The sequence below is a fragment of the Daphnia carinata genome, chromosome 5 (genome assembly GCF_022539665.2).
Source record: "Daphnia carinata strain CSIRO-1 chromosome 5, CSIRO_AGI_Dcar_HiC_V3, whole genome shotgun sequence".
Taxonomy (NCBI): domain Eukaryota; kingdom Metazoa; phylum Arthropoda; class Branchiopoda; order Diplostraca; family Daphniidae; genus Daphnia; species Daphnia carinata.
The window spans coordinates 4,803,148-4,816,362 of record NC_081335.1 but is presented as its reverse complement, the minus strand read 5'-3'; the positions used below and the strand labels follow the sequence as shown (position 1 = coordinate 4,816,362).

Genomic DNA, 13,215 nt, shown 5'->3' with positions numbered 1-13,215 from the left:
ACATTTGTGCCCGTTTGTGCGTGTCAACCAAATGCCTTCGTGACGCATTTCGAACAGACGTATCTGTTTCGCCATTGAGTTCCCCATTTGTACTCACGGAGGTGGAAAAATGAATGCAATAGAAAAACGTTGTGAGCTGTGCCCGGTATCTTCACCTGAATCTAGCATGTGCTCGGGATTCATAGCACATTGCACATGCAACCGAACTGCACCACATTTCATAGAGCCAATCATTTTCGTAAACCTTATTTTCATAGGATTTGGTTGTTCGACTACGTGACGCATTTATTCATTCTCATTTTTTTGTGATTTTCACGTTAACTGTATCCGCTGTTTAAAACCCGAATATCTTTTGGCCTTCTTGACTTCAATAACTGATTGTAAATTGTAAACAAGAAATTAAAAGAGAGACATGAAACCTTAACGTTATGACGAACAAATTCGCAAACGTTCTAGCCGTTACACAACTTTTCAATATCCCGTTTCACTCTTTATCAAAAAGTGGGACATTGCTTACCAGTTAGTTATTACCATTTGAATACATTTTTCAGTAATACTGGAAAGAAAAACCGATTCTCCTAGAACAAAGTAGAACAAAAAATACCCATAAAGACGTTGAAATAAAATAAAGGATAATCAAACATTGAATTCTACGTATCGCAGTTTGATCTAGACGATTACCAAACGGCTGTCACGATAATGTACACAACTCACACACCGGGAAACTGCTATGGTTACATCGATTTCGTCGATTCTCTTGAATAACCCCCACTCTCGTTCACTTTTCTTAACACGATACAAAGCTGATCACCTGAGTAAAAATTGCAATCATTGAAAACATCAACATTAGTTGGCCAGTAGGCCGATGGTATTTCAAATCGGATGCCATTGAGCTACTGGGAGGACTTCTGTGAACAGAGAGGTTCTTGTAAACGACTTCCTGCACTGGTCCGTTGTTGCTGGTGAGCACCTCGGCCTGCGACAATGTGTGCCGAACGAGCGTGACGGGCCGGTAAGGTTCCGTCGTGATAACCGGCGATTGAATAATAGCCAAATGAGCAGCACTCGTCTGTGGCTGCCTCTCTTTCCATGGCGTCGTTCTAATGTCCAGCGTGAATTCCGTAGTTGTTGACCGAGATGGCGTCGTCATTGGAGTGTGTACTGTGATTGAAACAATGAAAGCCGTCAGAGGGGGAACATAACGTATAGATTTCTTTAAAAATATCAAATGTTTCTACTATAAAGCCGTATTGTAGCTTCGCTTCTGCCCGCTTGGCACCGATAAAGACCGGCATCTGTTTCCCGTAGATTCAAAATTGCCAGCGTCATCTTGATGGTGTAGGCATTGATCTTATGAATAGTCATTGTGTGTCGCTCGTTCGGTCCGATGGAAACGTCTTGCGTGAATCAAAAGAATAGATTATCATATAGCTTTAAGCGACATCTAATGTTACAATAATTTTTTTTTTTAACTGCAAAACTTACTGCCAAAGTACCAGAAAAGATGATGGCTCATAGGCGAGGCCTCAACAATGCACTCCAGGCCAATGCCGTTGACTCCTGCGGGAGCTCCCACTAATGGTTTCTCTGCCCTGATAGCTGTCGGGACTAGACAATGAGAAATTCGTCAAGAACACATCTCTCCACAAAAAAAAGGGGAAATTCATCTTTAATTGAAATGAAAATCATGTCCTATCGTAGCCTTCTCTTTTCATTCCCTTCCAAAAAATTGATCACATCCAATTGTAAAAGAGCCGTTTTGCGCCTTTTGAAATTCTAAGGCAGTCGATTTACAACCTCTTTTCTTATGTACGTGACTGAATTCGTGTGATCGATGGCTGTTGTATAGGTAGATGGGTTGTTTCGGACTCACATAACACGACCAGTTGGATACGTTTGCTGACCGACGGCAGTACGCCATTCGAAGCTATACAAAAGTATGTGCCCATTGATGAGCGATCGGCCGCAGCGATGCATAATCGGCCGTAACCCTTGGGTAGTGAGTCCACGGATGGTACAAGTTTTTGATGCGTGTCATTAGCGTGACGGCAAGGATCTATGGTATATCATCAGTATCAATCTACGTGACCTGGAATTATTTGAAAGGAAAAAAAGGAACAATTCAAACCGTGACTGATGTTGGTACCGTCCTCCCGTTTCCAGGCAATGATCGGCATTGGCTGGCCAGTAGCTTGGCAGTAGAGTTCAACTGATTCATTTTCACGCACTTGCCTAACGCTGGGCGTCGCTTCGTCGTCAATATTAGGCGGTTCCATTACGGATAAGTAAGCCATCTGTTGATTAGTACGAAAATGGGTACGTTTTGGTTTTAGAATTAGAACAGAGACCGAAATTGCTAAGAGAAAGAGGACTTGGCTTTTCATCGGGTCCGTGTTGATTTGCGCCATATAGTAGCCAGCGTCGTCGGGTTGGGCGCTCTTGATGATCCTTTTGTTTCGTCGTGCATCGCACGCGAATGTGAGAGCCCAGAGAATAGGAGAGATAGCAAAAATAATATAGAAAAGAAAACTGTCGACCTATCGTCTCAGCATTCTATATATTGTTCTTGCGTCTTTGCTCGTCATCGACAAAGATTGGAGTGCATAGTCTAGCTTCAGAAAAGAAAAAAAAGCGGCCACTCACAGTTTCCAAACGGGCGAATCGGGAATGTTCTCGACTGAGACGCGGGTATTTAAGGTCACCACTCGCCTGCCAGTGGCCTGAATAGCTTTCGTGTCCACCTTCACCCAGCCAACCTGACGACCAAAGCGTTAGGAATTCAATTAGTAACATATCTTCTGGCCGTTGCCCGACCATTGTCTCTTACAAAGTTCTTACCGTGTAGTCGTTCAAGTGGGAAACTGTACACGATAGGATGGCATCTCGACCCTGAGCTACCGTCACGTTGTCTATTTGCCCGATGAAATCCGGTTCCGCTTCGTCTGTAGCTTTGTTTTTCAATAAGGTCATCAGATACTTACTCCCGGTCAGACTGCACGAATCTCTTAAATAAAAAAAAGGGGGGGGGGGGAGAGGACGGACGTGTAATGAAAAGGAGAAACACTTACCGGCAAGAGCTAGTGGTAATCTGGCCAGCGGTATCGCTAAAAGCGCCCAACACCACCAACGCAAACGGAATAGCCGACTCATGTCCCCGTCCTGTCAATTCTGGATTACGAGCGCCCGGAGCTTTTAACTTCGTTATCCTATTCATGGCATGAAAAGGTAGAGTGAGTTAATACTATGTACTCACCAGTCGTCAATGGAGCTGAAAATTATGATGAGTTGGTCTTGTCCAAAATGTCTAATAATTACTGCATCATCGGCAAAAAAAAAAGAAAATGTACTGCCAACACGTAAATATAATTTCAATCATTTTGAACATTGCGCAATTTACCTTAGCACTCAGGGTATGTGCTTGTCTGATGAACACTCTCAGCAATTAAAAAAAAAAAAATAGTTCACTTTAAAAGAAAAACTGCGTGTAACTCACGAATTGTCTTCGGTGTAGTTGCGGTCGTGTTTGAATCCGGAGGCGCACTGACGACAAATCGAGCGGATGGTGAGAGATTTCAAGGGCGACTGAAGATAGCGGCGGAAAAAGCTGTAGCGGAAGTAGCACTGTACGGATATAGCGAAAAGGAGGTGGTTTTCGTATCAATACAAGAAGGGTGGCATTCGGCAAAGCGCGAGCCCAAAAAGAAAAAGAAAAAGGGGGGATCCAACGGACGGGGAGGAGACATCACCTTTTATGTGTCAAATCTAGCTGGCCATATATGTGTCACGATTGAGCCCGGTGACAGTGAACCGGCTGCGTTCCAAAGTTGTAGACGGACAAGAAAATGCAATGAACTGCGCAACTGGTGATGCTGCCCTTCGTCTTATTGTTTCTTTTGTTCCTAAGAAATTTCTATTCTCTTTGTAAAGAGGCGAAGACCAATAGACGTAGCAATCATATGACATTCTATTTATCTTTTTCTTTTATAATTGTCTCTAACTATCAGAGGGAGATGTGCAGACCTGTTCAGCGGGGATAGGCCAGGGTATGTGTTACTCACCAATGACAGATCAAACACTCGATCACTGACCCCAAACTCGTCTACATTCGATTTCAAATGCAACAATACTTGTGGAACCAATCGATTTGCAATGGGAAAAACATAAGAGCTGCTCTTTTACGGCCCTCACTCATGGACTACCGAACGCAAAACAGAATTTTGGAATGATGCTTTTTTTCCCAGTATTTGTTTGGTCCGTTTCCCGTAGTTCTTTTATTTTTCGTCTTTGCCCAGCTCAACATGACTTATCGATTTCTACTCAAAATGGTGAGATGGAATCGGACTGGACCAGAAAACTATAGGATACCAACGTCACAACATTTAGACCGGGCGCGCGTACGCGCTAAAAGACCGGCAATTTGCGCTTGGCCGTCTTCAGAAACAAATCTGTTCCCCCTGCTGGATATATATATATATATATGTGTGTGTGTCGATTGTGATGACGAGATCATGGGGCGTTGAACTAGCAGTGATACAGCCTCTCTTTCTCCATTACACCGCTGGTACTGATGCCTTTCCTAAGGATTTTTTTTTTTTTTTTTCGGTCGACCATTTGACGTCGCCCATGACGACAAAGTATTTGCCAGTGTCCTACGCGTTCCCCCTGATTCGAAAAAGCTGGTGGTACATAAACAGAGGAAAGAAAAAGAAAAAGCAAAAAAAAAAGAAAAGAAAAGGAGAATATATGTACACAAGAGACGAAGGAGCCGCGGATTCAAGTGCGGACTGTCGTCGCTCGTAGCCTCTTGTTCGAGTGGACGGCAAACTGGTGCGGACCCCATCAAAACCTCTGGCCGCAATATTACTGGACCTGCTACACACTCCAGCACCCGCTCGTCTTGCCTCCACAGATTGGATCTCTATTATATATCTTTACAAATCGCGGCAAGAGGTTTTTTTCGAAAGGGATAGTAGATGGTCTATATAGGACTTCAGCGTAGGCCTATGTTACACATATGACGACGGACAAAAAAGACACAAAAAAAAAAAAAAAAAAAAAAAGAAAAGCCCAAAAAGGGGGCCCTCCTTTTGTTGCATTTGTCAGACCTCACCAGTGGTTAGACAGTGAGGCCCAGTTTGAAGAAAGCGGTGGAAGGAACGAGAGAAAATGGAAGAGTATACAGCATTTCCTTTTCTTTTTTCTCTCAATATCGCTCTGCATGGGGGCTTATAGGCTTAGTGATTCGGAAATGTTCATCGTCATCGACTCTATTTGGGAATAAATAAATGCGGCAGCGGGCGGAGGGGGAAAAAAAAACTTAGCTCCCATCACCTCATCTAAGGCAAAATGAAAGACAAGGCGCATTCAGCTGAATTGCAACGTCGAAGATGATTACACGGCGCGCTATTCAAACAAATTAAAAATAGACGCAATGGACAAACGGATTATATTCATAATCGTAATCATTTTTTTTTTACGGAGTAAATCGTGATTTAAATGTAACGGTAAAACGGAATGAAATGGGGTAAAGATAGGACTAGGCAGAGGAAAGAAGTGAACGCGGCCGAAGAGAATAGCGGAACCAAATGGAACGTGAGGGTGGAGGAGCCACTGCGGCTGCCGCTACGCCACAAGCTCCTCTCGGTCGTCGTCAACTGGTAATGCAAAGTGTCGCGACCTGGCGGTGGCATTGATAATACCAAGGAGCCATCGCCTTGTTGGTGAATCTCATCTTCATCTTCGACGTCATTGCGCTCGTCTACTTCATTGTCCTGTTGCTGTCGCCTCTGCTGGTGTTGCTGTCGTTGATGGTGGTGATGATCCAGGCCGTTATTGGCCTCTTCCAGATCTTCAGAGTAGTCGATTGGCCTCCTCGTCGTTGCCCGGGCAGCCGGCCAAGAGTTACTTTCGTAGACGTGAATGCGTCCTTCAACTTCGCCCAACGAGTTCTTGGCGATACACCGGTACTTGCCTGTTGAAAAAAAAGCGAAACCAGTCACAAGATAGGCTATAGTTTGCGTCGTTATTAAAACAATCTGATTGATTTTCTTGCTAGTTTCATATCAGCATTGTCTATACCAATATCCGATTTTTCGAACGAGTGCACCGTCAATGCCATCCTCGAAGCAAATATCGAGTCACGCACTTCAGACACGCCGAATTTGTTGCCCGAAATGATCAATTCGCCTACATCGAGAAATTAGACAAAGAAAAGGGGGGGAAATTCAATTGGCCGTGTATAATATGTGACGAATCGTTTCAATTTACCATCGCCCCTAATCCAATAGTTAACGGAGCGAGGGAACGCTTCGACGTTGCATTCCATCGTGAAATTATTGCCTTGGGTCGACCAAATCAACTGATTGGGCACGTTAATGACCGGATTGACTGTTGGAATTAAAAATTGTGAAATAATTATTTTTAATTATAGTTAAACTTTAAAATGAATGATTACAATTAATATTGACGACGATGCGACGTGAAGCGGCTGGCGGAATGCCGTTGGCAGCTGTGCAAACATAGACGCCCATGTCTAGTCGACTAATTCTTATCAATGACAGCGTCTCACCCTCGTACGATGCGACTATTGGATTGAAATACATCAAATAAAAAGCAATCGTTTAAATATCGTACGGACAACAGATTAATTTTGCGACGCACGGAAGTGAATTTAAAAGAAAAAAAAAATTATGCCATGAGCAAGTAGTAAATTTAAAGAATAGATTTCAGGTTCAATGTTGAAACAGGGATTCAATTATCTTATTGACTCGGTTCATTTTCACATCGAAGAAGACGAGTTTCGTTGACTTGTAGCAAACAAGACACGACCACAAGGGGTATTTTATTAATGAATTCTTTGTTTAAATTCTGATTGAAAGGGTGGCCCATTTCTTTTGTCTATCTCCATCAATCTCGTCCTCTTTGTTTGTCTCTTATGCGCTTTGTTTACAAGCGAACGGAAATCCGCTGGAAGGAAGGAATAAAAAAAGAAGAAAAAAAATGGAATCCGTTATTAGCGCCTCATCAAATCTTGTTGGCTCAGTCTGCTTTATCTCGTTTGGGTCTACATGTGCGTGAGCGGGACGGGACGTACTGCCTCAGTCTATCGTAGATATAATGCGGAGACGAATGATATTTACAAGAGCGCTGATGTGATTGTTTGGTAAGGAGTCCCTGGTAACGCTGCATCTTAACGATTCAATTGTGACACTGTTTCGCTACTGTTTAATTCTCAACTGCCAGTCTAGTGTGTGCCTCACATTGATTGCACTCCATCATCAGTGAAATGATAATGGTACTATGCAATTTTGAGCGATCCCCAATGTTTACACAACAGGAAAACTACAAGTACTCTCAAGAAGCTGGAGACATCTAGCGATGACTCAGAGAGACTGCCGAGAGAGAGACGGACAAGAAAATATTCAAAATATTTCAAATTATACGAACGGAATCAAGAAATTGATTTACAGCGGAGACGTTCGCCGTTGACTGTCCGCATTGTGATGTCTTCGCCATCTTCACGGTGCCAGCGAACTGTCGGCGCAGGATCACCTGATAAATAGCCGAAAAGTAGTGGATAGTTGCACCGAATATATTCACATACTTAAACTGATGAATGAAAAAAAATATATATAAATCTAAAGTTTCACCTTTAGCTTTGCATCCCAATTTGATGGAATTTCCCTCGGAAGTCATGACGTCATTACTGCCGTTGTCGGTCGGCTCTATTTCTGGCGGCACGACCACTCTCAGGTACGCCACCTACACAAAAAGGCATGAGCGAGATGTAGCAAAGACGCAAACATCCGAACTGTAGTGGCAAAGATTGCTCCTCTCCCGATTCTACCCGTAGCAACCCGTAGCGCAATCAGGCTCGTTCGTTGAATAATTCATTTAGAACTTGGCTAAAGTGGTAGCTTCCCTAGCAACTGTCCCTCACTCTGGATAATGTGAATAGTGCAGAGGTAGGAATAAGGCTAAAGAACGGAGAGATGGATAGCACCAGTAAAAAAAAAATAATAATAATAAAAAAAGGGCGCGCAAAATCTCATCATTCAATTATGCAATTCAATCTCTGAGTGAATCACTCGCTCTCCGTGCCTGGCGGATCATCTCATTCACCGATGCTCGTATACGTAATGACGGTCCACATGCGAATGTAGAGAAACTCAGTTTTTTTTTTTAACAAAAAGAGAACCCCACTTCTTTTTTTTTTTCTTATTTTAGAGCACGGGCAAATGCAGAAAAACTACGTTACATACGGGGGGGGGGGGGGATCACGAGCGTATAGCAAGAAGGAAAACACTTTATTCCAATCAGCGAGGAGACATCGCGAGTTCTTAATCATGATTCAAAGCGCCCTGATGAAATGATGGAATTATAACAGCTACATCATTTTAGCAAGTCGACAGAATGGCGAAAACCGGAAAGAGGGGGAGGGACGTTATTAACGAACAGCGGGGATGGAGACGGGGCCAAAACTGGCATCGCGTTTAACCCTCACGGTGGTCGTGGTATATTATAATACCTGACTTTTCATGGGATCCGTGTTGATTTGGCACATGAAGAGGCCTTCGTCTTCCCGCTGGACGTCGGCGATGACCAACTGCCAGACGGTGTGGCCGAAATGTCGGACCGACACCCGAGAGTTGTGCGTGATGACGTGCGTGTGGATGGCCTGGATGGCTTTCGAGTCGGATTTGATCCAGCCGACTTTGTAGCCGCCGAGATGAGCGACGTGACACGACAGGACGGCTTCACCGCCCAGAGTCACCGTCTGGTTAGGTAGCGGCCGCTCGAATTCCGGCAAATAGCGGCTTTCCGCCACTAGTAGAATGTCCGTCAGCGACGCAGGCCAAAATTGTTGGTAAAATGTAAAAAAAAATAAATAAAAGCGAATTAGACGGAACGAAACAGCGAAATTATGTACTGAATACGATTGGCCAAATGTTCGGCATTCTGGTTCCATTTAAGTGTTGAATGGAAATCAGTTGATCGGGTAAGGATGCGAGCCGCTAATCAATCGTAACGGCAGGCGAACACGCAATAGCTTCGTTTCTTTAAAAGTCTTGATTGACAAGCGTTAGCTATTTCGGATTGTCCAATAAATCGAATGAAATATTTACAAGTTTTTGCGGCTAGTCTAAACTTGGGGACGTATAACGTCAAAGTTTGGATACGCACATTGTGGTTGTGCCCAATTGATTCGATAACCAGAAAACACGACAGCTTAGAAATGAAAGCTTAAGTGATAATACGAAATCGTTACGTTACAAGGCCTTCCTCGATCACATCAATAGCAGGTGACGTAGTTCTCACTTTGCATATCGACATTTTCTGGAACTAATGAAGGCGATAATAAACGCAAAGTGTTATACTCTCAGTTTCACTAGACGAGACGTTCAAACTCCGTGACTAACAGGTTTAAGTCTGCATAATCAGTTCCTTACAAAACTCCTTCTGAAGTTTCTTATTTCCTCGTTCTGATTAAACAAAAAAATCCATCAAATTCTTGCGAATCCCTCCTTTCCCCGTCTTCTTTTTTCGGTTGTCTATTTGAACGTTTGCATCCATGTCATCCGCCAACGTTTCCGCATGGGTTTTTCACTCACCATTTTTCGAATTAAGTCGGCACGGGGATTTTTTCTGTGTTTTCTATCCTTCTCACCACAACAAAAGCGTCGCGTTCCGCTATTGTCGTTCCGTTGTTTCTCCGCCGGCGGCATCATCCGCCCCAACACACCCGACATCACGTTCGGCTCCCATTCGCCACCACACGCGCTAATGTTTTAATTGAATGGCGGCAACACAAGTTTTTGATTTGGAGAAAAAAAAAAAACGAGTCGCTACGATTCTCATCGGATTGAGTGCAAAATATCGTATCCCCCCCTCTCTTCTTCATTTTCCTCTGGCTCTGTACGCATCCTTCTCGCTCGGATCTGTGTTTATTTATATACAGCGTTTTGACGCACCCCATCTCCCTCTCTACGTCACACCAAACCCTGTCGGGCTTCGTTTTTTTTATCTTCCTAGATAGTAGCCAATAAATACTTAAATAGCTCTACTTTAAATAGAATTATTTGCTTTTCCTCCCTTCAAATGATTGGGATCGTTTTTACTTTGTGCTTTTGTGCGTGTATGTGTAGATGTTTTATTCCTTACCTGCCATCGAGATGAAAAGCCATGGCAACAGGGTGATGGGTAACGTCCAGCTGACTGATGTCCTCCAATTCTTCGTCTTCGCCATGATTGCGGTCTATTTATCCGACACTGGCAAAACGAGAACGCGTGTTGCAACGGATCAGAATTGTTTGCGGCTTATGTTTTTACAAAGGATGTCTTGTAAGTTAAAATAAATATATTTCATATACAAAACGGAGTAAACATCCATCTCACGCGAGATGAACAAGTTCCTTTTTCTTTTCCTTTTTTTTTGTGTCTACTTGTCCGCAAGCGCTGGACTAAAAGGACATCTGCACTCGGTAGTGGGCGACGAGAGGGCTTGTGTCACCAACAAGCGATTTTCAAGCACTTTCCTCCCTCTCTTCCGGGACTTTCAAACTTGGACTTTTTCTCATCACTTTGGCGGTTGTGTTCGCTACCGCTCTCTCCAGTCCACTGTTTTTTTCTTTCCCCATCTCATGTCTATTTATCTCGATCGTCTTCCTATTTGCCCACCGCCCGATGTGGCTGGATGCGCGCGATCTGGTTTCATATGTCTGACTGTGGGGTCTGGCAAAGTTGCGTGTTGACGTTGATCGCACGAGGCGCTTGCTGGTAAATATTCCACGTTACGGAGAATACACACAGGGCAGCAAACAGATGCACACACGAAAAAGCGATTTTACAGGCAAATGTCTACCCAACTTATGGAGTAGGGAGGAGAGAGGGTGAGACAAAAGGGACGAGTCTAAAGGAGAATACTAAAATACTATCGGACAAATTTATGAAGCCGTTGTCTCATCGACTATAACCGGTAGTAAGCGGATAAATATTTAATTCTATCGGGATCTCACCTCGAACTTGCATCTGTGCAGCATAAAGAGGAATTTTATTTTTTTTTTTTTTTTTCTTTTTCTTAAAAAAAAAAAATGGAATCATCGGGATGACAGTCGACTTTGAGTAACGACATGACGAGCTGTGAATCATTGGAGAGATAGTTTTTCCTCCCCCGCTCAATGCATCTGTTAGTGCGTTTCTACGTAGCAAAGGGCTTTGTGAGCCTTCATTTCAAAAATTGATGCTACTGGATATAGATTTGTGTTCCATGCTAAGCGTCGCGACGCATTCCTCAACACGGAGATGTGACCGTCCACTTCTCTCCCTCCCTTCTCCTCCCATATCTACATTATTTTTTTGCAGGGGGGAGGGGGGAGGGGAGGTGGAAAGAGACTTGCAAGTCCCTCTCCAACACGTGCTCGATATAGCTATTCGTTGAAAAGAAAGACATCTCTAACCATTTATTTAGTTTAGCTGATGTTGACAGCTCGCTCAGCCGACACGTATCGGCTTCATCTATACGTTCCAAAAAGCGTCGTTATTTCTTCAACATATCGCCATTGCCTCCCCCTTTTTCGACGACTGAGATATTTAACGTTTAAAAATATATATGTTGAAATGGACGAGCCAACTGTAAATGACTGCGTTCTCATAATCAATCGTACAAGTCGAGTGGAGGGGAGGATTTAGATTGACCGGCATTCCTACCGTGCTTGTACTGGCATTATCATCCTTACTTCTCTCCGCGCTCTCAACTGAGCATTGCTTTTTACTGGGAAGGAGGGGTGGGGGGGGGGTTGCAATAGCCCAGCATGTGACGAGACGTGCCACTCATTCCTAATGTATCGGTCGCAATAGTCGCTGACAGTTGATGAAGGAATTTCGTACGATCGTACATCAACATTAAAACAGTCCAAACGAACGTTCTTCTAATATTTAACCCAAAAAATTCCCCCCCCTCCACTCTAAAAAAAAGAAAACAAATAATAACAGCTGACATGCGTTCCATGACCAGTCCATATGAATTCCTAAGCAAGAATGAACTGAGATTCGTGTTTACCTTATTTTTTTCAATGGCCCGTCAGGAAAGGGACAACGCGACGCACGATTTTTCTTTTCACGTGGCTGCTGTTGTTGTTGTCGTAGGCGTTTGGTGTTCCGTAGCACTGGCACTAAGCGTCGAGACCATAGTCTCATACGCTCATCATTGGCTGTCAAGCAATAACAATCAATCAACGAACCTCAACTAGAGCCGCGCACAGACTACAGCGTCAGCACGCCGAAAAATGAAGGACCCGTTAGTAGTATTGTACTTGTTGTTGATGCGTCACCCGCTTTCTCAAAATCGCACCCGGATGATGATGATGTTTTGCTCGTTCGACGTTTGGGTTGTTCCGTCCGACGTGTGTGTGTGTGTGGCGTGCGATAGTTTTCCTGTTGACGTTTCCCAGCGTTCTGAGAGAGCGGCGCAGTTTTACGAGAGATCCAAGACGTCCGTTGCCTCGACAACGAATAAAGCGGCCAACCGGCCCGACCCGACAGCTTATAGCCTACAGTCCTATACCGCCCTTTTGAGGAAAAGGGGGGGGGGGGGGGGGAAAGTAAGTCTATACTAGTGAACAAACCCCAGGCCAGAACGATGGAGGGCGCAACAAATATGTCGTGCTCCAGCGATGGAATGGAGATCATTTCCCCCTTGCTCTTCAACTGTGCCGCGCTTTGGCTGTGCCGCTAGATATCATTCTCAGCCTCTTTTTTTTTTTCAAAAAGTAGTATACTATGCCTGTTGTAAAAAAAAGCGGCGGCGCACCATCAATCGCGCGTGTTCTTTCTTTTTTTTTTTTTTGCTGTTATGTTAGAGTCATATGATTGCGGGTTCAGTGGAGGACAAAAATAGCGAAGCAAAACGCGGCAAGAAAAATATGTCGCTTAGCTCTTGTGTTATTAAATGTGTACATTTCTGATGACTGTGATTACTCAAAGAAAGTTCGCAATAATAAATAGGCAAGTTTTTTTTTGTTTTTTTTTTGTTGTTGTTGTTTTGGGAAGTGAAAAGAAAAAAGAACTGGGTCGTCTGGGTCGCCGATTCTTGAGCGGGCCATTTGAATGGTTCTCTATCTCTCTCTAGGGTGTCCTTTTGTTTCTGAACTCGGACATGGTTAATACAAGCCCTGTGTTGCAGATGTTGGCTTTACACGTACGGCTACAGACCAAGGG

At 43.8% G+C, this 13,215-nt stretch overlaps 2 protein-coding genes across 3 annotated transcripts; both read right to left on the bottom strand.

Moving 5' to 3' along the window:
* Positions 1–337: 337 nt before the first annotated feature.
* On the bottom strand, positions 338–3,593 carry LOC130696722 (lachesin-like). 2 transcript variants are annotated; one of them, XM_059495257.1, is made up of 10 exons: positions 3,398–3,593; positions 3,069–3,314; positions 2,839–2,942; positions 2,644–2,756; positions 2,373–2,448; positions 2,129–2,294; positions 1,874–2,056; positions 1,486–1,608; positions 1,239–1,397; positions 338–1,161 (listed from the first exon to the last, which is right to left on the bottom strand). In XM_059495257.1, the coding sequence occupies exons 2-10, from the start codon at positions 3,148–3,150 to the stop codon at positions 788–790; spliced, it is 1,380 nt and encodes a 459-aa protein (XP_059351240.1). In that variant the 5' UTR covers positions 3,151–3,314; positions 3,398–3,593; the 3' UTR covers positions 338–787. The 2 variants fall into 2 exon arrangements, with proteins under 2 accessions (XP_059351240.1, XP_057375800.1); XM_057519817.2 differs by having other exon boundaries at positions 2,839–2,948; positions 3,398–3,592.
* A 1,890-nt stretch (positions 3,594–5,483) lies between these two features.
* LOC130696695 (lachesin-like) lies at positions 5,484–12,495 on the bottom strand. Its single transcript, XM_057519786.1, has 9 exons — positions 12,059–12,495; positions 10,162–10,269; positions 8,528–8,826; positions 7,650–7,761; positions 7,468–7,551; positions 6,455–6,583; positions 6,268–6,387; positions 6,079–6,186; positions 5,484–5,971 (listed from the first exon to the last, which is right to left on the bottom strand). Exons 2-9 carry the CDS (start codon positions 10,244–10,246, stop codon positions 5,493–5,495), a joined length of 1,416 nt encoding a protein of 471 aa, XP_057375769.1. The 5' UTR covers positions 10,247–10,269; positions 12,059–12,495; the 3' UTR covers positions 5,484–5,492.
* Positions 12,496–13,215: the final 720 nt, after the last annotated feature.

Bases quoted from the DNA above. Each gene is read 5' to 3' on its own strand.
- LOC130696722 (XM_057519817.2), bottom strand. From the start codon at position 3,150: ATGAGTCGGCTATTCCGTTTGCGTTGGTGGTGTTGGGCGCTTTTAGCG. The intron at 2,949-3,068 runs GTAAGTGTTTCT...TGAAAAACAAAG, and splicing joins ATTACCACTAGCTCTTGCCG to CTACAGACGAAGCGGAACCG. The intron at 1,162-1,238 runs GTAGAAACATTT...TTTCAATCACAG, and splicing joins AGCTACAATACGGCTTTATA to TACACACTCCAATGACGACG.
- LOC130696695 (XM_057519786.1), bottom strand. From the start codon at position 10,246: ATGGCGAAGACGAAGAATTGGAGGACATCAGTCAGCTGGACGTTACCC. The intron at 7,552-7,649 runs GTGAAACTTTAG...GCTATTTATCAG, and splicing joins ATTGGGATGCAAAGCTAAAG to GTGATCCTGCGCCGACAGTT. The intron at 5,972-6,078 runs GTATAGACAATG...TTTTTTCAACAG, and splicing joins GTTCGAAAAATCGGATATTG to GCAAGTACCGGTGTATCGCC.